This window comes from Leiobunum rupestre, chromosome 11, assembly GCF_980474605.1.
Source record: "Leiobunum rupestre chromosome 11, qqLeiRupe1.1.hap1, whole genome shotgun sequence".
NCBI lineage: Eukaryota > Metazoa > Arthropoda > Arachnida > Opiliones > Sclerosomatidae > Leiobunum > Leiobunum rupestre.
In genome coordinates, this window is record NC_143394.1 from 23,481,000 (window position 1) to 23,507,741 (window position 26,742).

General features: G+C 32.2%; 1 protein-coding gene across 2 annotated transcripts in view; it reads left to right on the plus strand.

The window, feature by feature from the left end:
• The window catches only part of LOC149922011 (uncharacterized), an 87,331-nt gene that overhangs the window by 48,503 nt on the left and 12,086 nt on the right, over positions 1 to 26,742 (plus strand). Inside the window, exons 2-5 of one of the 2 annotated variants that reach the window (XM_090163827.1) lie at positions 24,117 to 24,282; positions 24,957 to 25,108; positions 25,562 to 25,673; positions 25,959 to 26,017. In XM_090163827.1, coding sequence (XP_090019953.1) covers positions 24,117 to 24,282; positions 24,957 to 25,108; positions 25,562 to 25,673; positions 25,959 to 26,017 — 489 coding nt within the window. The remainder of the gene's footprint in view (positions 1 to 24,116; positions 24,283 to 24,956; positions 25,109 to 25,561; positions 25,674 to 25,958; positions 26,018 to 26,742) is intronic. The other variant, XM_090163828.1, reaches the window with a different exon arrangement.

The window sequence follows — 26,742 nt, forward strand, 5'->3', positions numbered from 1 at the left end:
CCCCTATCATTTGACAAACATAATAGGACGAATGCGAGGTTCGCGATTGTGCCATCGAAGAATAGCTTCAGCATATTTAACGTAATTCGGCTTTTTCAAATTCAAATTAATCCTTGGATCTTTGATCAACTCAAAAATCGAGTGGCGTTAGTTTCATTATAAACAAGTTGTAGCCAGTGTTAGCAGAGGGCTATTCAATGTATTTTCTGCTCCCTTTTTAATATTTATATATATATATATATATATATATATATATATATATATGTATGTATATATGGGTGTGTATATATATATGTATATATATTTGTATATATGTATATATATTTGTATATATGTATATATATTTGTATATATGTATATATATTTGTATATATGTATATATTTGTATATATGTATATATATTTGTATATATGTATATATATTTGTATAGATGTATATATATTTGTATATATGTATATATTTGTATATATGTATATATATTTGTATATATGTATATATATTTGTATATATGTATATATATTTGTATATATGTATATATATTTGTATATATGTATATATATATTTGTATATATGTATATATATTTGTATATATGTATATATATATTTGTATATATGTATATATATTTGTATATATGTATATATATTTGTATATATGTATATATATTTGTATATATGTATATATATTTGTATATATGTATATATATTTGTATATATGTATATATATTTGTATATATGTATATATATTTGTATATATGTATATATATTTGTATATATGTATATATATTTGTATATATGTATATATATTTGTATATATGTATATATATTTGTATATATGTATATATATTTGTATATATGTATATATATTTGTATATATGTATATATATTTGTATATATGTATATATATTTGTATATATGTATATATATTTGTATATATGTATATATATTTGTATATATGTATATATATTTGTATATATGTATATATATTTGTATATATGTATATATATTTGTATATATGTATATATATTTGTATATATGTATATATATTTGTATATATGTATATATATTTGTATATATGTATATATATTTGTATATATGTATATATATTTGTATATATGTATATATATTTGTATATATGTATATATATTTGTATATATGTATATATATTTGTATATATGTATATATATTTGTATATATGTATATATATTTGTATATATGTATATATATTTGTGCAATGGTGTAATTTCCAGTAATTCCTATCCCGTTGATTGTGGTGTACCGCAGGGCTCTTCACTCGGACCGCTACTTTTTAACTTATATATATCGGATCTACCTTCAGTAGTTAAATTTAGTAAACTTCTACAGTTAGCGGATGATCACAAGCTTATGAACCATGTTAAATCCGTTGCTGATTGCGTTAATCTTCAGCGTGACCTCAACAATTTAAATTCCTGGTTTATTCAAAATAATTTACCTATAAATGAAAGTAAAACTGTCGTGGTCTCTTATTCTAGGAAAACTAATTTAATTTATTACGACTACGAAATAAACTCGGAGATTTTAAAACGCGAAAATTCAACTAAAGACCTGGGCTTTTATTTTGACAGTAAACTTTTATACTCTACCCATGTCCAACAAGTTATTTTAAAATGCCATAGAAACCTTGGTATCAGTTTCAAGCTCTCTAGGAGTCTAAAATCGGGTGCCTGTTTTTTAACTCTTTTTAAATCTTTAGTGATGTCTTCGATTTCATATTGTTCCATTATTTTTAGCAATACCTGCAACTCAAATATTTTAAAATTAGAAAAGGTTTCAAATAAATTTACTTACCTCTATATAAACTTTTTCAAAAATATTCAATCTAATTTTAAAATAGATTCTGTTAAGACCTCTCTTATAAAATCGGATATAAAATTTTTACAACGTATAATCAATGGGAAAATCGACTGTACTGAAATTTTAAATTTTTTACATTTTAATTGCACTTCACATGTTTTTAGAAATAGGGGCCTATTTTATTGTAACTTGGAAACTCCGCCTTCAATGAAGCGTATGATGACAAACTTTAATTGTTATGGCTCCAACAATGACATTTTCTCGTCAAAAAATCTTTGTAACAACTCACTTAAGGTTTCAAATTTTGTATGACTGCCTCTTTCCTACTCTAACTAAATTAATGTAAATAGGATAACGAGAGTCGTTCCCCAACTTGCTGGTGCAGCTTTCATGTACTGTTTTGGTGAACATTAAAAAACATTATTATTATTATATATGTATATATATTTGTATATATGTATATATATTTGTATATATGTATATATATTTGTATATATGTATATATATTTGTATATATGTATATATATTTGTATATATGTATATATATTTGTATATATGTATATATATTTGTATATATGTATATATATTGGTATATATGTATATATATTTGTATATATGTATATATATTGGTATATATGTATATATATTTGTATATATGTATATATATTTGTATATATGTATATATATTTGTATATATGTATATATATTTGTATATATGTATATATATTTGTATATATGTAAATATATATTTGTATATATGTATATATATTTGTATATATGTAAATATATATTTGTATATATGTATATATATTTGTATATATGTATATATATTTGTATATATGTATATATATTGGTATATATGTATATATATTTGTATATATGTATATATATTTGTATATATGTATATATATTTGTATATATGTATATATATTTGTATATATGTATATATATTTGTATATATGTATACATATTTCTATATATATTTGTATATATGTATATATATTTGTATATATGTATATATATTTGTATATATGTATATATATTTGTATATATGTATATATATTTGTATATATGTATATATATTGGTATATATGTATATATATTTGTATATATGTATATATATTTGTATATATGTATATATATTTGTATATATGTATATATATTTCTATATATATTTGTATATATGTATATATATTTGTATATATGTATATATATTTGTATATATGTATATATATTTGTATATATGTATATATGTATTTGTATATGCAGACAGCGAACAGCGCGTGATTAAAGTCATAGAACGTCACCGCGAATCAAAATGGCAGGTCGCTTGGCGGGTAAATTTGTCTCGTTTAAAAATTAATTTCTCGTCATTAAAAAAAGATACAATTTTACGACTGACATTTTTGAGTATATTTAAACATGATCTTTCAAATAAATCCAAATCTTACCCTACCTGAACTTTTCCTTTAAGTTATAATTTGGCTTTTTATCAAGAGCTTGGTAGTTGAATCGCAATAGCCTACTTCCTCCAACCCGTACGTATCAATGCGTCCGATTCCAAGAGAAGCACGTGGCGCTAGGATAAACAAGCATTGACTGCGTGAACAGCTGTCCGTTGTACCTTGTACAAAGCGTGTGCAAGATTTCGGGTGACTTGACGTCACGCGCCTATTTTGAGCGCTCGACAACAGATGTCGCGCTCTACGCGCAACATCCGACTAACGTTACTTTTACATTGACAATGTCAGCTGTCGGCGCGTGCTCACTTCCATTATACCCGATTTCCCACCAAAAATACCCTTTGATGGCGCTGCGACTATTCATTTCGGCTTCTTTAACAACTTGACACGGGGTTAAGATCAGAAGCTCAAATTTACGATTTATCGTAATTTCGACATTTACCACCATGACAATCGAAATTTACGATTTTCAAGAAATGTTTTCATTATGATTGGTTTACACTGGAAATTGTAAAAATCTCTCTCCTAAAACATTCGTTTTTAATATAAATATTTTATACATATTGCAGCTATCAAAGGTTTTTGGGTAGGTAGTTTTTTTTAGAAAAATTGGTTTTCATTTTATTATAAATCAAAGGCATAAAAGCGGTACGTTTTATTTGTAAATATTTCAGGTATTTATTTCGATCTTAAAGGACCATATTAGAGTTTAAATTTCACTCGTTAGAAATAGTTATGAAAAATTCCAAAATTGATTTGTCGGATGAAGCGATAAAATCTTAGAGCTATTTGGGTAGTGCAGCTATTTTTGTTTAAAAAATATTTTACAATAAAAATTTTACTAATTTGATCCCTTTTAAAATTAACATTCGATCTAAAAATAGAATTAAAAACCTATCGAATTTCTAAGGCAATTGGCTTACATTTCCAGCCGCGGGGCCCACCGAACACACTTTGTTGCTAACTTCAGGTCAATTGAAGTCAATTAATGCGCGAGACGTGACGCTCGGGGATCCTACGTACGACTTGTTTCGTAATTTCCTGACGTTCCGACATAGAAAACATACCAGAGGAATAGCAACTCTAGCTTCGATACAGAAGAGGCTTAAGTACCGGAAGTACACCGAAAAGTCAAGCGTGCGAGGATTATTATTATTTTGTTTGTTTATATTAGTAATCTAACTAGAGTAATTTTCTAATACAGATCTAATGGTTGAAGCCCTACGCCATCTTAGTGGATAAAACTCTTAAAATTTCCGGGTCGATTGATAATAACTGCTCAGGAAGATGAAATCCGACGCTATCTTGGAAAATGGCTTGTTTACCGATATTAAATGTTTCACATATTGAAGTGTTAACGTAATCAGTTAAATATCTGTAATTTCGTAAAATATGAAAAATCTTGATTTAGGATGAATTATCAGTTTACGATTGATATCGTTAAGAATGATGTATCGGAATATGATTATTTCGTAAAATCACGATATCGGTTTAAATTAAGTTACATAAAAGCACGATATCAATTTAAATGAAGTTTCACAAAATCACGATATCGGTTTAAATTAAGTTACATAAAAGCACGATATCGATTTAAATGAAGTTTCACAAAATCATGATATCCGTTTAAATGAAGTTTATTAAAATCATTACATGAAGTTTCACAAAATCATGATATCCGTTTAAATGAAGTTTATTAAAATCATTACATGAAGTTTCATAAAATCATTACATTGCCTACATGGATTGAAATATCGGTGTTGGTTTATTTTTGGTAAATATTATATAGGTGGTTGTGTGACATCTCGCTTCGTTTCCCTTTATAATTGTTGGCCGACCGTATGATCTCAAGCAAGCGTGACAAGAAGCGGCGAAAGAAATGACGTAACGGTCAAAGGCACGGGGGGGAGGGGGGTAATGATCAATTTTTAAATAATTCGTTTTTTGGGCTTGACAGGGTGGAAGGGAATGATCTTTTGAAGTTGTTACTTTTTTACACAATAAATCCGTTTCGAAATCGGCATCGTAAATATAGAGGAAATGGCCGTCAATTGACTAGGTTCGTTTGGAACATACTGTACAAGCGAAAAAACATTATGATTAATTATATTGTCGGTTTTTCTTTACTTTAGCAATAGAGTGAAGCTTGTTTCGCCGCGGGCCAAATTCGTCTTGGATTTTTTTCTTTGGCGTTTTGGGAGGTATTTTTTAGGTAGCTCCAAGCCGCATTTATTATACGGCAAATATCCCGTCGATGATTTAAGGGGGAACGTTCCAGACTCAAAGCGAACCGACGCTAATAAAATGGTCAAACCTTCGACTATGTTAAATACACTCCGTCGCAGACCCCGCGGAGAGCGGCCTTCCGAGCCTGACTACTTCGTTATCAAGTGTCAGGTGACGAAAGTCGAACAAACGGCCCGCTTCGTGGTACGCCAAGGCTTACGCGATTTATTTCATTCGAATTAACTAGAAAAATTGTTTTAAATCTATATACGTAAATATATAAATATTGGTTAATTTAATTATTTATATCTACCTTTTACTATATGGCTGCAGTCTTTGTTAAAGGTGTATTTTAGGGGCATTGATAATAACTGCTCAGGAAGATGAAATATATTTGGTTTTTGGTTCAAATCCGACGCTATCTTGGAAAATGGCTTGTTTACCGATATTAAATGTTTCACATATTGAAGTGTTAACGTAATCAGTTAAATATCTGTAATTTCGTAAAATATGAAAAATCTTGATTTAAGATGAATTATCAGTTTACGATTGATATCGTTAAGAATGATGTATCGGAATATGATTATTTCGTAAAATCACGATATCGGTTTAAATTAAGTTAAGCCTTCCGAGTCTGACTACTTCGTTATCAAGTGTCAGGTGACGAAAATCGAACAAACCGCCAACTTCGTGGTACGCCAAGGCTTACGCGATTTATTTCCTTCGAATTAACTAGAAAAATTGTTTTAAATCTATATACGTAAATATATAAATATTGCTTAATTTAATTTTTTATTTCTACCTTTTACTATATGGCTGCAGTCTTTGTTAAAGGTGTATTTTAGGGGCATTCGAATGCTTTTGACCCTTAAAACGCTTGACCCTTTTGACATATTTCTAATTTTATCGCTAATTAACTTAACAATCTCAAAAAAGAATGGTAATCATTGAGGTCTTTCAGTATAGATTTTAAGTATAGATAAAAAATGCGCCAGATATTGATTTTAGAGATTTTCTAAGCCTGATGAAATAAAAAAATTCATGTTAAATTACAGAAATTAAATTCAGAAATATTCTAGAAGTTTTTATGGAAAATTCACGAAATACGTCTTCTACGATAATTTCAAAGTCATTTCATATCCGTCTGAAAACTTAGGAAACGCGTATAGAAAATCCAAGTACTACGTCTTTGGTGCAGTCCGCGACAACTGCTCTTAAGGCACGAAACCACGAGCCATATCTTGGCACGCTTTGACGTTTCCGCGGTGCCAATAACGGCTGTCGTGGAATAATACCTACCGGTATTTGGCTTGCTTCGCCTCTCAGTGACCCGCTACTACTCGGGGAAAAGGCGTCAACCCTTCAGCCCACTGCCAATTTTGGCGATCCCTCGCCAATGTTAAGTAGGCCTGTCTTTCTCTATTCCAATATAATAAGTTAATATAAGTGAATAAGGGAATACGCCGTGGCCGGGTGCGATGGAAGATTTCTGGGGAATCCATACACCTCTCGAAGGGGGGGGGGGGGGGGTGTAGCCCGACAAGCGCCGTCACGTTCCGTAATCGAGGATCGTGCGTTTTTCCCCCATTTATAGTTTCGTGAACCGCCTAGTTCGGTTTGTCTACGAAAAGAAAATACGTTATCACTCGCTTGTCTACCAGTACGAGCCTAATCTCACCGACAAACCTATCGTGGCCAAGTCGCTGGTCGCTCAGAGCAAATAGATTGAAGCTATCGCTCAAACAAATTATTCGAATTTAATAATCAAGGTTGTTTATTTTATATTGTTATGGGATAAATCTCGTTATTTCGATTAAATTTAATTAATATTTTTCAAAATTTACGGAAAATTCTTGTTATTGCTATTAGGTAAGAAAATTATCTCCTAAAACCCGCGTTTTTTAATTTAATTTAGTTTAAAAACCGCAATAAATAATAATTTAAATCACCCACTTTGGCTCAAACCAAACAATGAATTAATAAATATGAGCAAAGTATATAAATAAATGGAATTAAGATGAGTTTAAATGTTATTCGACATAGACTATATAATTTTTAAATCTATAAAAATAAAATGAAATCATTAAATAATAAGAACTTATTGATTTTTGGATTATAAAAACAAATCCCTGAACTTCTTATCGGTTAAATATAATATAATATAATATAATATCATATAATATAATATCATATCATATCATATCATATCATATCATATCATATCATATCATATCATATCATATCATATCATATCATATCATATCATATCATATCATATCATATCATATCATATCATATCATATCATATAATGTAGCGTAATACGTAAAACGTAATGTAATTTGTGATATATGATATATAATATATAATATAATATAATATAATATAATGTAACGTTATACGTAAAACGTAATGTAATTTGTGATATATGATATTGTAACCCGGCCTTGGGTATTAGCCTAGCTGATTATTATTATTATTATTATTATTATATAATATATAATATATGATATATAATATATAATATATGATATATAATATATGATATATAATATATAATTTATGATATATGATATATAATATATAATTAATATTAATTTTAATCAAGTAAATCTTTTGAAATTTCAAGATAAACCCGCGCAGAAATTAAATGAGCAGACTAACGGACATATTTTTCTTAGGAAATTAATTTTATTAGAAATGAACCATTGCATTGTTTTAAATATCATTTGTCGTGTTAACGAACCATTAATCACTTTTTAACGCGATTAAGCGGCCGCAATAATAAGATTTTCTCAACTCTTCCGCGCATCTGTATGTTATAGAATAAATGTAAAACCAAAGGTAGTTTTCTTCATTTCACGAGACTGACCTATTCAAATAGTTTTCATTTTAAGTAGCGACGAATAAAATGGTGTCGGAAAAAATACAAATCCTAATCGCGGAAAGATTAGTTACATTTAAGTATACGGAAAATATATTTCATTTAAAACCTTTTACCCTTCCTTATGCTAATTATAAACTGACGATGGTTTCTTTCCATGGTTTATTTACTAAAGAAATTTATATGAGTATATCGTATTTTTTACAACATTCTCTTTTCTATTATATTAAAAAAAATAGTTGGTGACATTTTTAATATTCTACCCAAATTGTTAATTAGTTTTAATTTGCGGTAGCTCTCTTAATTTACCGGCGTTACTGCTAAGCTAAATTTATTACTAGTTAATTATTTTTCGAATTGAAAATTAACAAAATAATTTTAAACACTAGTTGATTTTGGATTCAAAAAAGAAAATATGTGATTAATTTTATGATAAAAAAATGCATTTTGAAATTTAAGTTGGTTTTTGGGGAGTTTTTCGTTTTTACACCCTATTTTAGATATTAATTTTATATATCTAACCTTGATTTAAACATCTTGACGGCGAATGTACGTCGGATTTCAGGATATATGGGTTTCATTTCAAGATTTCTAAACTTATCAAGAGCAATTTACACGTTCTCCGTTCGAGTCGTGTTGTAGGAAGCTGAGTCTCTGTAATATCTCTATTGTACGTATCCAGCGCGGCTTGTTGAAAGAGGCGGAGGGCCGGGAGGGGCCCGCGGACCGCTAATTGGGTAGGCCCGGGACAGCGTATCGTTACTCCGAGCCATCTCTTTGATGGGAAGCGCGGCTCTAATCAAAAGCGAAATGCCGAAGCTTATTTGAATTCGTAAGGGCCAATTGTCGGGGATGCAACGTAATTCGTAATGATGCCCCAAAGTCAATTTAAACCCCACTAAATATAGGAGCCCCCCCCCCCCGACTTCTTGATATATTGAAGTCGGCCGATGCGAAGGTGGGCGGGCGAGATGCCTATACCTGACCACCCAGAGAGGGACCAATTTTTATCCTTTTTTCCACCAGAGGTCGTTTATTGAAGGGGGAAGAAATGATTCTTTTAGGGAACTCTAGAAAGGAAACAGGATTTTCTTTCTAGAGCGGCGGCGGCGTCCAATATAACAGAACGCAGCCTGAGCGAGAGAGAGAGAGAGAGAGAGAGAGAGAGAGAGAGAGAGAGAGAGAGAGAGAGAGAGAGAGAGAGAGAGAAATAGAAAGAGATAGAGAGAGAGAGAGAGAGAAATAGAAAGAGATAGAGAGAGAGAGAGAGAGAAAGAGAAATATATATATAAAGAGTCTAGTTTTCAAGAGAAGAGAGTTCGCGTGAAGCGTACTTTATTATGTTCACTGAAAAGCAGAGACTGCTTGGCACCATTTTTATGGACAAGGAAGCACGAATAATAATATTTGCACATGTATCAGCCCCCTCCCCTTTTCAAAGAAAGTACGTATGGTCTCGTCCTATCATCTTGTTTGTATAGTTTACCTTTTTATACACGTATCTTTTGGTCTCTGTTTTGACATACGAGTGTATAAATATAGATAGATATTATAATTTATAAGCATATTTTACAATTACGTTTGTTTTGGTTTAAAATCGACAATTTAAATATCGAATAATTGTAATTTAACGGATTATTTGAAATTTGAACAACAATTTATAAGCAAATTTTACAATTACGTTTGTTTTGGTGTAAAATTGACAATTTAAATATCAAATAATTGTAATTTAACGGATTATTTTAAATTTGAACAATAATGGGCACTTTTAATAATAATTGGCAGGTTGAAGAATTGTGGGCGATTTAACGTATAATTGTCAGTTTGATGAATAATCAAAAATTTTACGAATATTGGACAATTTAACGTATAATTGATATTTTGATGAATAATGAAAAATTTGACGAATAATGGGCAATTTGACGTATAATACCGAGTAATTTATAATTTATCCGATAGTTCGAAATTAGTTACTTGGTTTTTGGAAATTTACTCGATTATCGGGAAATTCTCCAATATCAAGAATTTACCTGATCTTAGAAAATATCTGATGGTAATTTGGTAAAGATATATTTAATATTTCGTACACTCAGTTTTGGACATTTGGTTAAGGCTGGATAAGCTAATTTTAGGAATTTTGGCTCTTAAATTTAGAGCAAAACTGAACAGACATCGATGAAATCCAAATAATTTCAATGGAAAATCGTCTTTGGTGAAAAGCAGAAAAACTGTGATACGGTATTATATACGTATGTGTGCGTATAATAGTGGTGGGATACGCCAACAACGCCCACTTGGTGGAACTCAAATGGTATTTTAAATAATTGAGCGTATAGCCCTACGTGTCGGGGATTTTAAATAACGGTTTTGATTCGTCGAGGTCTTCCTCGGAGTTTCTTGATCTTCGAAATGGGCCATTTTTCATCAAAATGTATATTAGCTAAATTGCCGAAACACGTGATTACATTCCGTTCTGGTCTTCTTTTCGGAGTTAAAATTAAACAAAAATTGACGATTACCAAAAGAATGATATATATTTCTAAGAATGTATATCACACTTGAACAGACTTTTCAAATTCACTGAGGTGTGGAATTTTGAGCAGTGTCTCCTGGATTAGAAGAAAATGTTATTTATCAGTGATGGGCACCGCTCCTCTCATTGTGAGTGCTTTTGTTATTATGAGCGAAATTGTTTTTTTCTAAAAGAGCCCGAAACGAAAATGAGAGGAGCGGAAATTTCAGCGATCAAAAAAGGGTGAAACGAGAGGAGCGCTTATTTTCCCACTTAAAAAGAGCGAAAAGAGAGGAGCGCTTATTTTACCGCTCAAAAAAGGGTAAAAAAGGGCAAGGCAAATGTTACCGCCAAACACTGCTATTTATAAATGAAAGTTTGAATGGTCATTTCATAAACGAATCAAAATATTTGTCTTATGGGAGATCATTTCACTAGTGTCTATACTATGTGGTCGTTATAAAACTATTTATATTTTTGTAAGAGCCCGATATGCTTTTCTAGAATTTGGAAAAGGTTATAAAAAATTCCTAGTTATCGAACAATTTTCCCGTTTATTTAAAAAAGTTCATTTTTAAATTTCTTTTAGATAATGTTTAAAATATGGGTGATAATTTTGAAATTTTTGCTAGATAATGTTTAAAATATGGGCGATAATTTTGAAATTTTTGCTAGATAATGTTTAATTTATCCGTTAATTTTGAAAATTATCTGTTACGTTTGAAAATTATCCGTTAATTTTGAAAATTATCCGTTAATTTTGAAAATTATCCGTTAATTTTGAAAATTATCCGTTAATTTTGAAAATTATCCGTTAATTTTGAAAATTATCCGTTAATTTTGAAAATTATCCGTTAATTTTGAAAATTATCCGTTAATTTTGAAAATTATCCGTTAATTTTGAAAATTTGATCAATGATGTCCGATGTAAAGTTTTATGATAATTTGTAAATTCTGTTTTTAGTTAAAATATGTTTTCGTTAAAATCGTTTTGATAATTTTTTTTATAAATTAAACGATAATTTAAAATTTCGACGGTGAAAAAAGCGCGCATTTTGGTATTTTCTCTTGTGGTCTGTGACTGCAATGTTCCAGACATTCAGCCAAGACCGGACTGGGTTAAATTTAGCTAACCTTGAACTTTCGGAAAATGAAATTTATTTAACATCGCGCACTTCAGTTCGGGCTGTGATAACTCTGTCAACTGCGAATTAATCCACATTCGGAAATAAATAATAGCCGTAGCCTGTCGCGACGATGCTCGCCCACCACATACTTTTAAAGAAGACCACGTAAGTCTTCCGAAATTAAAAGCTATAAAAGTGTATTTACAATTAACATGTAATGTTCCGTTAATAAATTTTAACCAAAATCAAAGGCGTAAAAGAGTTGGTATCTATATTTTTAATAAAGTTCTCCAAAAAAATGTGAATTGTTGTTATAATTAAAGCTGTTCTAAAACCGAGACTAACTTCTTTAATTTAAAATTTATCGCGTATTATATTGATCAAAACTAAGTTAAAATAATAGCGCGTTGCTTTACTAATGTAAAGGGGAGTACGAACTTCTGTATTTATGATGGATCAACGAATTTCACATTTTGCCACTAGGTTTAACTGGCGCTAGTTACGTTTAAAAACCAGTCGTAGTGAATGATAGCCTACTCCCTTTAATCTAATTGTTGAAGGTGTGAACGATACCTACCAGCTGTTTTACGAACCGGTTTTAAACTGTGTTGGCTAACTGACAAGGAGACGACCCGAGGTGATAAATTTAAATTTATTTTAAAAATTAAATTTATCAAGTTTAAATGCAATTTGGTCAATTGGGGGAACCTTAAAATCATTCAGATTCCCATGTTATTTTCAATGGAAATAATTCCAAATCATGTTGTCAAAAACGTTTTCGGCTGCCGTCGAAACTTTTCCCTTGCAGGTTTTTCAAGTTACATGGAGGTGTACATTATACCCGACTTTGAACAAAATCGGTGATTATCAACTCAGGTCGTCTCCTCGTGAGTTGGGTTGAAATGTTGGACAACTAAATTGGGACAAAATGAGAGCTCGGGCTTGGATATCCAGAAGAACGTTATTTTATTTATGTAAAATGTATAACTATTAACCTAAGTAACATAACAACAAGTGTGTCAATTTGGGGAAAATTGTAACCGAACTTATTTCCAGAGCTATTGGGCAATCTAAATTTAGTTCTTAGCATAGATCCCTCTAGTGTCTAAATATGCCTAAGGCGAAATATACTTATACCAAGGACAAGAACACGCTACTTTTTTACCTCTTCAACCGTGTTCATTAAACAGTACAAATCGAGTTCTTAGTTATAAAAATGTACACCCGCGAGAAGAAAACGTCCACTGAATTCCAAATTAAGATATTCAAACAATTTTTTTTCTTCAAATACCTACGTTTTTGTCCTGAAAAAAATGAATAGGGGAAGCTGGTGAAAAGTGCGCAGTGGTTGTTTCTCTCCGGTTGAATAGGCCGTCTCCTTCGCAAATACGACCACCTCTGAGAACCTCCATTCACAAAAATGCAAGCTGAGATGAGATATACCGTATTTCGAGGAATTTTGAACAAAATAATATACCGGTGTATAATATATAGAGCGCACTCGGTGAGCTGCGGCTGTTTGTTATAAGAAGAAGTACACCGGATACTCAGTGACGCTCGTTCTTCCAAAATATTGAACACCCGCAATCGACTCAAAGCCTTAGCTACGAGTATCTTATCATGGCAACGCTGAATAGTTACTTTCCCGAGAAACAAAGTTTTCGTTTAACAAAGACTGGTAATATGAAATCTTACGGTACAAGTACCTCAACATAGCGCTTCCAACCGATTCTCAGATAGCAGTTGCGGTATCTGACCCGAGGAAATAGATCAGATATCAGATTATCCGCATTTGCCCTTACAATTTATCATACAGTTGATAAAGGACAAAATGCAAACCAGATAGTTAAAACCCGAAACTATTCTAAATTCTTTGTAAACTGATAGATTGAAAGTGAGCCAATTTCAGTTTTTTGATTTGCTTTCCAAAAGATCAGATAACTATTGGCAAAAACGAAACAGATAAAACCACGATATTCTCTTGTGTACAAGTTTAATCGTTTACGCTCATGACAATGGCACAACGAAGGTGACCGAAACTGCAATCGAAGTGATAAATCTTTTTTAAACTATAAACTGTACTTTGCGCAAAAAAACGCGAATTTTAATTTAAACGGTATAATAATAATAATAATTCGCGACCGTTACGAGTCTAGGTGGCGTAACGGCGCTAGCTTCTCCAAGGTAGCGCTAGCTATGATCTAGCGACTGCTGCAGTCAAATTGAACCGGCATAAGAACGTTTTTTTAAATAAACTTATCAAAATATAAGCAAACGATGTAAAAATTATAGTAAAATGCAAGTATAAAGACAAATTTACGATAAGGATTAGGAAAAACTAATAGCGTCTGCTTTAGCCACTACCTATCTAGGTTTTTAAGGCGAACCAAAGGGGGCGTAGGGAAATTTTTGGTTAAGTTAACTGGCTCTAGTGAGATGAATTATAACAGATCAGTTCAGATATTATACTTCAGATAGTTAATCAGTAAAAAAATTTGATAAGATAATTTAATCTGATCTGACTTTCTGATTATCTTCATACATCGGAATAACCTGACATTTAGCAGTTAGAAACACTCCTTCAAAATAAGCCAGATCAAGCACGGGGCATGGGCCAATGAAAGCGTTTATCAGTAAAAATCAGATACAAGTCACGATTAAGGTCAATGCAATTGGTAAAACTGATTACTGGTTTTCGAAAATACGTCTGTAATTATAAGTGATTTCTCACAATTCATTTTCGATTTCCAGGGATTACCAACATTTTATCTACTTCTGCGATTTTTATTGATTTTCTGACTCCAGAGATTTCTGTACATGACTGCGCTCTCGTCTTTAAATTTCTCAACTTAACCGTCGTCACTTAGCGCCATTTTTTCCTAATAGATGGCGCCATGAAAATGTTTTGAGGGAAAAACCGTACAAAAGGGCTGGTCGTCGGCTGCCATTTAATATAGAAACTGATTTGCGGCAATTTAAAAAGGTTTATTTACTTTTGCTGTAGTTTCATATTATAAATGGTTATGTTATACTTACCAACTTGAAATTATATTGAAGCATTTTTAGTGTCAGTTGTTTCTTTATACGAGAAGAAATTAGTTTCAACTTGACACACCCTTTGTAGTAGAAAAAGGCTTTTAGTCGCCCAAATAGGGTTCCGAAGAGAGACCCACGAGTGTCGACGCTAGAACCATAATCAATTATATAATGAGAAATCGAAGAGTCATATAGATGTAGGCTGCTGTTGAACGTGACAGACAGTGATTCTCGCCATTTGGAGCTGCCTCCAGCGTGGTTTTACCCAAATATCATTGACCCTGAACCGTCTTAGGTTTGCGGGGATCTGTGTGTTTTACTTTCCCGACTCGTCTCCGAAAGTATACTGGTGGGTGTGGAAGTATTACGTTGACTGTTGGCTAATAGATATTCTTCTTCTTGGAGATTGTATATGGCGTAGTTCTGGTGGCGTTGTAGGTGTGGAGAGATGTTAACGCCCCGTCGTATAAATTCTCCTTTGACAAAAACAGCGTCGGATAACGTCGCGAATTGACGGCACCGAAATACTCCTATCATTTCACTCATTACTAATTTCATACCGATTCTTTTAAAAAAAATTAATTTTACACAAAATATGGAAACTCACTATTGTTGAAGTCATGTTTCTGCTGGAGTAATGTTTAATTTTACTTAAATTTTTGTTTTTCTTCGAGCTGCTTAAACAACAAAGCGCTTTAGGTAAAGAAATCGTTTAATTCAACGTTTTTCGTGTAAAATTGCAAAGCTATACTGTAACAATGGATCGCTTATAAAGTTCGTTAAAAAGTATATTAGTATTAATATTTTGAGTTAGTGTTATAAACTGGTCGTTTCATTGTGGCTATATAACGTATGGCAAATTCGAGAACATTAGAGGCGAACTAGTCAGGTGTGGAAACGGGTAAATGTTACGTGACCATGATCAAATTTGCTTTGATCGGAGCGGGTGGTAGTTTGAATTCAACAAGGATCATCTAATTAACGAGATTAAACCTTCCGAGAGGTTTTTTAATGAAAAATAGGAAAATTCGAGGGACAATATTGGGCAGCAGAACTACTGTACGTCCAGCCAGCCAAGCGTTATTAGAATATAACTTTTGATTTCAAAGTAAAAGATAAATAACTGTCTTAAGCCATTTTACATGAGTTTCGAAATGTTAGATTTTATAATCAGATTACCTGAGATATATTAAATTTAAGAGATTGATTTCCGGTTATACGCTTACTCTTTTCGTAACATTTCGTTTGAAAAGCAGACGATTTCTGACCTTTTTCTTTTAGGTGTAGTTTTCATTTTGAGGCCTGTTTAAGGCTCTACGAAGGGTGCGACGTTTCCACTAGACAGACACTCCTGCGAACCGTAAAAAAGTTCTCGGTCCCCAGAAAAATTGAAATGATGCCAAGGGTAAACAGACTGCATGGGGCGTCATTTTTCAACGTAAGATTGATTCCCGCTGCACTAAATTTAACTAGCTCCATAGTCTACTACCGCTAAATTATGGCTGAACGTTATAAAAGAAAATATCTGTCTCATAATATTACGTAAGTACGGTTTGTTTATATTTATCATACAAGAGGCGGTTTTATAATCAATAGCCCCACCCATTTGGAAAATACGTAATTACTATCGAAATCACGTTGATTTCCTAAAACGAACTGCTCTGTACGTTCTTAATAGCTCGCGTTGTTCTTGGTAAATTAATTCTTTCTGTCGTCTACTTGTCCGTTGTATTCTCACCATTTTTTGCATTCATGATTTATAGTTTCTTTATATGGCGTGAGCTGTCCTTGTGCATGCTCAGAGAAAACTAAAGCTTCCTATTTGGTCAGATAGGAAACTTTGATAGAATAAATTGTTGCTCATATAATCCAATAGAATGGATTTCGTCTCTAATAGTCCAATAGAATAGATTTCGTCTCTAAAAGTCCAATAGAATAGATTTCGTCTCTAATAGTCCAATAGAATAGATTTCGTCTCTAATAGTCCAATAGAATAGATTTCGTCTCTAATAATCCGATAAAATAAAATGTTTGTTATTTAATAAATTGTTATTATTTTAATAATCCAAAAGAGTAACCTTTTGCTAATATAATCCCATAGAATGAATTATTACGCTGATAATCCAAAAGAGTAAATTGTTGCTCATATAAATCTTAAATCTTGATGTTGTTCCCCGAAATGTATTTACCGTGAAGAAAGATGACGTCATTATACCACATGTATATTGTTAATAAATATACATTCTCGACGAAAAATTGTTACACTTGACAAAGAGCCTAGTAAGACTCGAAACGTTGTGTCCAACTTTTAATGTATTTAAGTTGTTAATAAATTATGTATTGTTTTTATTGATTTTAGTTAATCTTTATTATTAATCGAAAAAAAATACCTTTTGCTCAAATAATCCCATAGAATAGATGGCTTCTTTTAAATCTTTGCTTATGTGTAATGATAAGTTGCTCTTATAATCCTGATCGTCTTGCTGCTTATGCGGCGGAATAACGAATGAGCTTCTCGTGTTAATGTAATAATGTATAATCCGTGTGGACACGAAAATTTCGAATCCTTAGCCTTACGTGACAACTTGAAATGAACATACGTATTATTTTCCCAGCTACAATTAATTTTCGTACTCTGCTAGAAAATATAAATAGAATGAAAACAATTCCTTATTTTTCCTTTCTGGATATTATTATTTTTGGGCAAAATAGTAAATCGTTAAACGATGGAGCTAATGAAAAACGTCTGACACCATTCAATCAATTTTATTTTTGTTTTGAATAGAATCCAAGTATAAAAGATGCGTATATAAAGAGGGTAGGGTGACTACCAAGGAAGCGAGGATACGCGGTTTGGCCTAGTTGATGATTATTCCCGCCAGACAGACAATTGCGCCTCGTCTCGTCTAAACTTCAAGAGCACTAGCGCTCCACCCCCTCCTGCCCGCCTCTTCGCTCGCTGAGGTGAAGGGGTACACGGCGAGCGACTGACTGAGTAAAAGACGCTTATAGCCCAAGTCTTCTCGGAGGGTTAACGACCCGGCCAGGACCCAGCCGACGATTTGGCGCGACAACTCGCGCATCCTTTTCTCCTATCCTTGGTCTTCTTCTCTTCCTCTTCTCCGAGCCTCGTTTACTCGAGCAGGGTTGCCGGACGGACCTCGGAAACCGTCTGCTTTGGCTACTTTTCAATTCGTCTCCTAAGAGCTCTCCCGACTTCTTCCATTCGCTCAGAAAGGAGCCACTCGAAATTGTCAACAAACTGCCCCAAAGATGGTTGAAAGATATTTAACTTTATTAAAGTAATGAGTAAGCTAAGATTTTCGTCAAGTCGGGTGGATAACCTCTCGTATTAACCATTTTTCCACTTTGTGGAAATTATTAAAACACGTTATTCCACCGCCAGCTATGGGCTTAAAATTAACTATTGGCGATGATTCACGAGGAAGCTATCTCCTTGGTCCACTCTTGATACTGCTTGACGTGTACGAGTAAATGACGAGTGAAAATGGCGTTACGCTTTGGCTGCTTTTGGAGCTCTGAAAACGTTTCGGCTATACTCGTGCCTAAGTGAGCTGGCATCCCCGCTTCAATCTCCGGCTAGTTTATCCCTTTCGCGGAAAAAGGGTTGCTTTTCCTCCACTCACGTCGGGCTCCATACAAATGGCCATTGTTATGTAGTTTCCCGCCACTGTCTTCCATCCACTTTGCGAGCGCACTTTGCGGGGAAGGTCATTTCTACGGCGAAACTAGACAATCAATAGTACAGAACCGTCTGATGTGTTGGGGATTGCTTAAGTCATTCCATTAAACCTATCTTTGGCTCCTTTTTATCCGCTTTCACTCTAGACACGATGGAATTTCGATACGCAATAAACGCAAACCTATATTGAAAAAGCGGGACAAGCCACTTTATAGTCTTATAACAAAGTTAACAAAGTTCTTAAAGACCTGAGCTTGGAAGACCAATTGATTTCAATGTACAATTGCGAGATAGACAAACAGACAAGCAAACTTTCCGAAACATGTATTCTATTTTCCGAAAACATTTAAGCGCTGTCGTTACGTAAACTACAAACTGTACATTATTTAGTACCATAGTACTCAATTATAGGAAAAAGCTCAGCTACGCTGAGTAAAGAAGGTGATATATAGGTAAACCTGAGTCATTCGTTGCAGCCAAGAAGGGACAGGTATTTGAGTGGATAATAAATAGTTTTAAATGTAAATTAATTCCAATAAATTTTATTTTTTGGGGTTACACACACACGTAATTTACGACGTTACGGTAAATTGTGGTTGCCATTACGGTTATGTAGTTTTTAGTGTGTTTTGGTATATAGGGTCATTCCGTGTGAAATCGAGAGGTTGGGAGGCACCACCTCACCGATTTTTACATGAATTTTTTGTGTTAATTTAGGCTTGAAATAATGACAATTCCCAAAATTTAAGCTCTCTTCCTGTAAAATTGGGCGTTTTATGATTTATTGAAATTTACACACAACAAAGGCTTCGCGGCCCCAATCAGTCACTCTATCACAAATTCGACAAGAAATCCGAATATGGTAATGAAATTGAAATCGGACTATTATTGTAGAAGATTTTATGGTATTAGGGGGGCTCATTTGACCCCAAAAAATCGAAAATGACGTCACCTTCGATTTTTTTTAAGTAACTTATATTTAAAATATCAACAATGAGAAACTTTTATTTCAAGTATAATACTTAGTTTTTTATTTTGAAAAAAATATTTTTAATTTGTAATGTTGAATATAGAGGTCGCTTTTTCAATACAGTGCAATTTAAATGTTTTGCATTTATCATGAATGAATTTATATATGTATCTATTATTTATTTCAATTTTAATCGAACATTAAAAACCATTCAGTGTATCTTAATTTGTCATCGAAATTGGTTTTCGATCATTATTATAGAAGACATTAGGGGGGTTCATTTGACCTCAAAACGGAAATGACGTCACCTTCGACTTTTTTAATTTTTGTTTATGTTATTTCTCCTGACCCAAGTAACTTCGATTTTGAATATCAACAATGATAAACTTTTAAATATTTTTAATTTGTAATGTTGCATATAGAGGTCGCTTTTTCAATAAAGTGCAATTTAAATGTTTTCTATTTATCATAAATTAATTTGAATATCAATCTCTTATTTATTTCAATAATAATTTTAAAATTGAAAACCATTCAGTGTATCTTAATTTGGCTCTGAAATTTGTTTTGAATCATTATTGTAGATAGAGCTCGGCGTTTGGATAAGAAATAATCACTTTATTTATTTTTATCCACAAACGAAAATTATCCGAAAAAACCCGATTATTTTACATGTTAAATTGCTATATAGTCGTGGATAATATCCATGGATAAACAGTTGATCGTAATTTTAATGGTTAATCAAAATTTAGTGGTTAATTTATCTAGTTTCGCCGAGCTCTAATTGTAGAAGACATTTGGGGGTCCTCTAGACCCCGAAAAAAGAAAAACGGGAATGACGTCACCCTCGATTATTTCAATTTTTTAATATGTTAGTTATTTTGGCCAAAGTTGCATATATATTAAACATATCAACAATGAAAAACGATTTATACTATGAAAAATTTGAATTTTGGTTTTTGGATTTAATTTTTTTATTTAAATTGCAATTTCATAATTAAACTCCATTGAGCATAATTTAAGAGTATGATTAGTTCATTTGCTTTTCACTAGATGTAGTGAAGATAAATTTCGGCTATGCTCAACTTCTCGAAGAACGGTTGAAAGGAGGTAGAACAGTCCAAAGGATTGCTAGACTTTCCGGAGATAACGATTATTTTACGGTTTATGTTTGGTAACAGAGAAGCCTCATTTTTAAAGTCTCAAACCTGGAAATACGCAGGCAATATTATACTTTGGCGTTCTTCTTGATCTTAGAGAAGACCAGGACTAAGCTCTCATTATGGTTCTGCACCCTCACTGATTTGTGCATTCACACAAATCGCTAAGGAGAGACGATTTGTGCTGATCCCATTGTTGATATTTTATATATAATATACTTGGACCGAGACAACTAACATATTAAAAAATCTAAATAATCGAAGGTGACGTCATTCCCGTTTTTGGGGTCTTGAGAACCCCCTAATGTTTTCTACAGTAATGATCTAAAACAAATTTCGGGGCCAAATTAAGATACACTGAATGGTTTTTAATGGTACAATTATAATTGAAATAAATAAGAGAATGATATTCAAATTAATTTATGATAAATTCAAAGCATTTAAATTGCACTTTATTGAAAAAGCGACCTCTATATGCAACATTACAAATTAAATTTTTTTTAAATAAAATAAACTAAGTGTTATATTTCATTACCAGATTCGGATTTCTTGTCGAATTTGTGATAGAGTGACTCATTGTTATTAGTATTGGGTAATTTCACTGCGAGTTATGGTCAAATATTTGAATTTTGGGGGCCGCGAAGCCTTCGTTGTGTGTAAATTTCAATAAATCACAAAACGCCCAATTTTACAGCTAGAGAGCTAAAATTTTGGGAATTGTCATTATTTTAAGCCTACATTAACACAAAAAATGCATGTAAAAATCGGTGAGGTGGTGCCTCCCAACCTCTCGATTTCACATGGAATGACTCTATATACCAAAACACACTAAAAACTACATAACCGTAATGGCAACCACAATTTACGGTAACCTCGTAAATTACGTATGTGTGTAACCCCAAAAATAAAATTTAATAGAATTAATTTAAATTTAAAACTATTTATTATCTACTCAAATACCTGTCCCTTCTTGGCCGCAACGAATGACTCAAGTCTACCTATATATCACCTTCTTTACTCAGCGTAGCGGAACTTTTTCCTATAATATATGTCCCTTCTTACGAAACTATACACGCATATATTTCTTGAAATGTTTTATTTCTTATATTTCATAAATTATATAGTTATATATATATATATATATATATATATATATATATATATATATATATATATATATATATATATATATATATATAAAATAAATAAATTATATTTTCGTGGGTTATAAGTTCAATTCAAATTACGAAACACTAAATATGAATTTGTTACCCATTTGAATTTATATTAATTGATACAAGAGTATGTATAAAACAGTTTTGAAAAACATTTTCGCGTGAGTACAATACAACTAGTAATGTTGATCTACATTTTTTAGTTATGGAATGAAATTGAGCATTTTCCAAAATCCCTATTTTAAATAAAAAAAAATTTATCTCTCCTCGTGACCGCTGTGATTTCTAAAGGAGGGGGAGTCTGGACCTCGAAAACCCCCTTGTCTACGCCACTGAATAATAATAATAATAACAATTGAAATAATATGATAAAGTAAACAGGATATAAATTAATATGTATTAGCAAATTAAAATCTTAAATATAAACATTCTTATTCTCTTTTTACGAGATTCGAACTCGTCTTTCCCACAACCGCATTCAGCGCAGATTTCGCACATTTAACCATTCGACCACGCACGAATAACGAACAATGAAGTACAAAAAGTTAAATAATCGAAGTTTAAGCCAAGGCTTCGTTAAAACAGGAGCTAGTTAAGGTAAAAATAATTGGAGCTGTAGTTGTATCGACACCTGGTGGTATCAATTTTTACAAGAACGTCCTTAAATTAATTTTTAAAGACTTATTTAGTAATTAATTTAATGCGCAAAAAAATTGTATAGGGCATATGGATTTTGCCATAGTGTGAAGCCCATTAGAAAGTCCCATAGCATATGGTGGAAAACGGGTTAATTTTTCAATACACACTCAAAACTTACTGTTTAAAAAACAGCAAATACGGTTTATAATTTACAGCAAGGTGCAGTTGAACTGGGTTAACAGCAGTTTGTCGTAAAATTTACAGCTTTCTGCTGTATTTTGAAGAAAACAGTAGCGACTGTATAAATTCATATTCGTACTGTTTTTAAAATGACAGTTATATTAAAATTAACAATATGAAACCGTGGTTGACGTTTTACTTCAAAAATGCATAAAATTTACCACACGTTGCTATTTTTTCTGTTATAAACGGCAAGCGCTAGTAAATAAAACAACTAATTATTATTTAGTTGTCAAAACATTTTTTTAAATCGCGCAAGTTTCATTTTAGTTTTAAATATAATAATATCCGATAAAAATATTTTTATATACTCTTTTGTACAAGTAGCATCCCGCGCAAAATGCTATATTAATTACAACCCTTGTTCAACGTGTGCTTAATAATTTGAAACCAAGTTAATAGTTTACTTTCCTTTGGTTTTCCCTATAACTCTAAAATACAAAGGCTCTAGCTTAACATGATCAATTATAGTTGTAGTTGTTTGAACAATTTCGATTATATTATTCTGTTGGATTATGAAAACATTTTGTCAAAGTTTTGGTTATAATCACTTTAATAATTAATAAAAAATATATATATCTCTATCATTAATTGATTAATAAGATATTTGAATATTTTTAATAAACCAATATGATAATGGTTTGATCCGTAAATGTTTAAAGAAATTTTAAGGTTGTAAATAGGTTCTGTACTAAATACATTTGATAACTAAAACTACTGTAAACACTGGAATTTTACAAACATTGGATTTTACTGTAAAAACTGCATGCATTTACCGTATTAAATACGTCTGGAATGAAGGTTAAATAAACAGCAATACTCTGTAAATATATCTTTATCTTGCTGTATTTTTAAACAGCAAAGTGTCCAGTAAATTTAACAGGAAGCATGACAATAAAAAAACCAGTCAGAGTTGGTTGTGAAATTAACAGCATTCTGCTGGCATCTATGCTGACCGCAGCTTACTGTTAAATTTACAATAATATTTTTCTGTGTGTAGCGTTACGGTGGGGAAGGATGAGGTTTCAATGTTAAGCTCGAGACTACGACCGTCTGTGTGTCTAACTAATTTTGAAAGCAAAATCGAAACATTGAGATGGCATAGAATTTCGTATCGCTTGCTTATACCTAATTGCCCCTTTATTGTCTTTTCTAGCGAAACCACCTTCAGTGTCTGGCCTTTCTGACGTAAAATTAGAAGTTAAGAAAAAGTTGAAGCTTCAGTGTCGGATGAAAGGTAATCCAACGCCAAAAGTGGAGTGGTACAAAGATGGAAATAAAATTAATAAAAAGAATAAAAAAATTAAAATCACAACCAAAAAGTAAGTAAACCTATATAACGTATTCGATACGAGAAACCTCTCACCCAAACTGGTGTTAAAAGCTATAGCTTTAGGTTTTAATTCTGGATATCGTTTTATTTATTTTAAACTGTCTCCACATTTTCGACTAGTTCAAGGTCACTAAAACCTACTTTCTGATTAATAAGCCAACTTAAGGGGCTTACACCTAAAGCCAATGTGACGTCAGTAAATAAATTTTAACATATCCAAGAATTAAAAGATTTCAAATGCACTATAAAACGATAAATAATTCCGCTGGGAAAGTGAACAAGAAGTCTCGTACTAATTAAGACATAACCCCGAATTTATCCATACATACCCGTAAGAAAAAAATTGTGCCATAATCCACTTTATTCAGGATACAGCCAATATCCGCCAATTAATGGACAAAATACCGTTAAGCAAGTTTTAAGAAAAAATTTACAGTTTTCGGTCAAGTATTAGACAATGAGGACCAATTTGGATTTGTTGGGTTAATATTCGCACTGTCCGGCTGAATTACATAATTTTTTTATGACCAGCCTAGGACCAGATTGAACATGTGGTTTTGTCTATAAAGAGATGACTTATTTACCTTAGCTATAATATTTATGACGATGAAATATTAGCTTAAATGTAAAAAAAAACTAAAAATAATTTATTTATTTCCGAAGAAAATTTTCGCGCTTGGAAATAGCGCAAGTGAGGCCTGGAGACAGTGGCGAATACAGCTGCCGGGCGAGCAATATTCTGTCCAAACACTTCGTTTCAGCTTTAGCCAGAGTCACGGTTCGCCGGAAAGGCACCAATCCAACGAATACGCACGGTGAGTTCGACTTGTCCAACCACCGTTATGTTTCCACCTTATTAGAAATAAATTATTTCAAATTAGTATAAAATACATCGAAATAGATAGTCTTAAACTTCTAATATTAAATTGGAACATTTAACTGATAATTTTATCGATTTCGTTTCATTGGTTTTTCGATAATGCTCATAATTGTTTCGGGTGTTTTCGGGTTTAGTACAACATAATTTAGAAAGTTAAATAAACGTATAATGCTAAGTAAACAGACACGGAGGTGAGATGAGAAAGGCTCTTTGAAGTACTCGTGACTGCCACTAGATAGCGTTCTTCAACGCGGCAAAGCTGAGAAACTATAATCACCCGATGTTTAGACATTACCGGCGATTAGTTTAAATTTGCTTGTAGGCTGCTACAAAATTGCTTTATTTCTAACTTTAACATTACAAACGGTTAATTTACGTAATGTAATAGATACAACACCATTTCCATACAAAGGGAAGCCGTGCGAACCGAGGTACAAGGATTACTGCCTGAACAGAGGGAAGTGTCTCTATTTCCAGAGTCTCCTCGAGATTTCTTGCCAGTAAGTATTACATTGTCTCGAATGTTTCATAAAGGTATTGGGCCTTTATAACGCCCGAAGTCTGCTTTGTTTTGCCATTCCGCAGATGCCACTAAAGTGTTGGGTAATATTTAGAATGCTATTTTAAGAATTTAAAATATTATTCGTTTTCTCGCTTTAAAGCTGCAAAATTTAACATCAATCAATCTTTATAATCTTATTTATATTTATTTTTAGTTTTTACAATTAAGCCACGAAAAGAACCAAATTGCAATATATTATTATATTTTCGTAATTTTGCATTAGGTGTGCGGAGGGATACCGAGGAATACGTTGCGAAAATAAAGCTATCAATACCCAAGGAAGTATGTAGTTCGAACATTTTCTATAAACCCTACTTATCCGGTTTTACTGTTTATTTTTGTAAATTGTTAAAGGTGAAATATTCGCGCATCAATCTGCAATGGATATTTATAATCAAAATTTACAAAATACTATTCATGGCATTTTTATATTTTTGAATGTATTAAACTCCTACTTCTAAGGTTGGTAAAAATATACTAGCGAGTCAACGTAATATATATTTCTGTAAATACACTAGCGCCTTCTCTAGATTTGATACTGAACCACTACTTAACAGTAAATAGATCTATAGTCCCCATTGGTTTGAAAAACTAATAGTTTAACGATGAATCTAGGGCTGGCGCAAGGTTTTCGGCACCATGACAGAATGTGTAGGGTTTTAAGAATATAGCGTTAGTTATGATACAGGATGGAAGATCGGTTATGTTACTCACGGTGCAAATTAAAGATCGAATACGTGCTGTCCTCTCCGCAAGCAGTAGCGGCGCTAAGGTTTTTTCAAAGGTGGGCTAATTATTTTGTGGCCCTTAGCGGGAACCTTGGATGGACCATATTTCGCAAAAGTGGTGAAATCGAATAAACCCAAAATTTTCCAGGAAGCGAGAAGAGCAAGGTCGTTTTATTGTTGCGGCTCTCGTCGCGTTTTCTGGACACCCTACTGACCTTGTATCTGACATGGAGGGGACACGTGCATGCCTGGGATATTTCCCTAAATTCCCATAAGCCC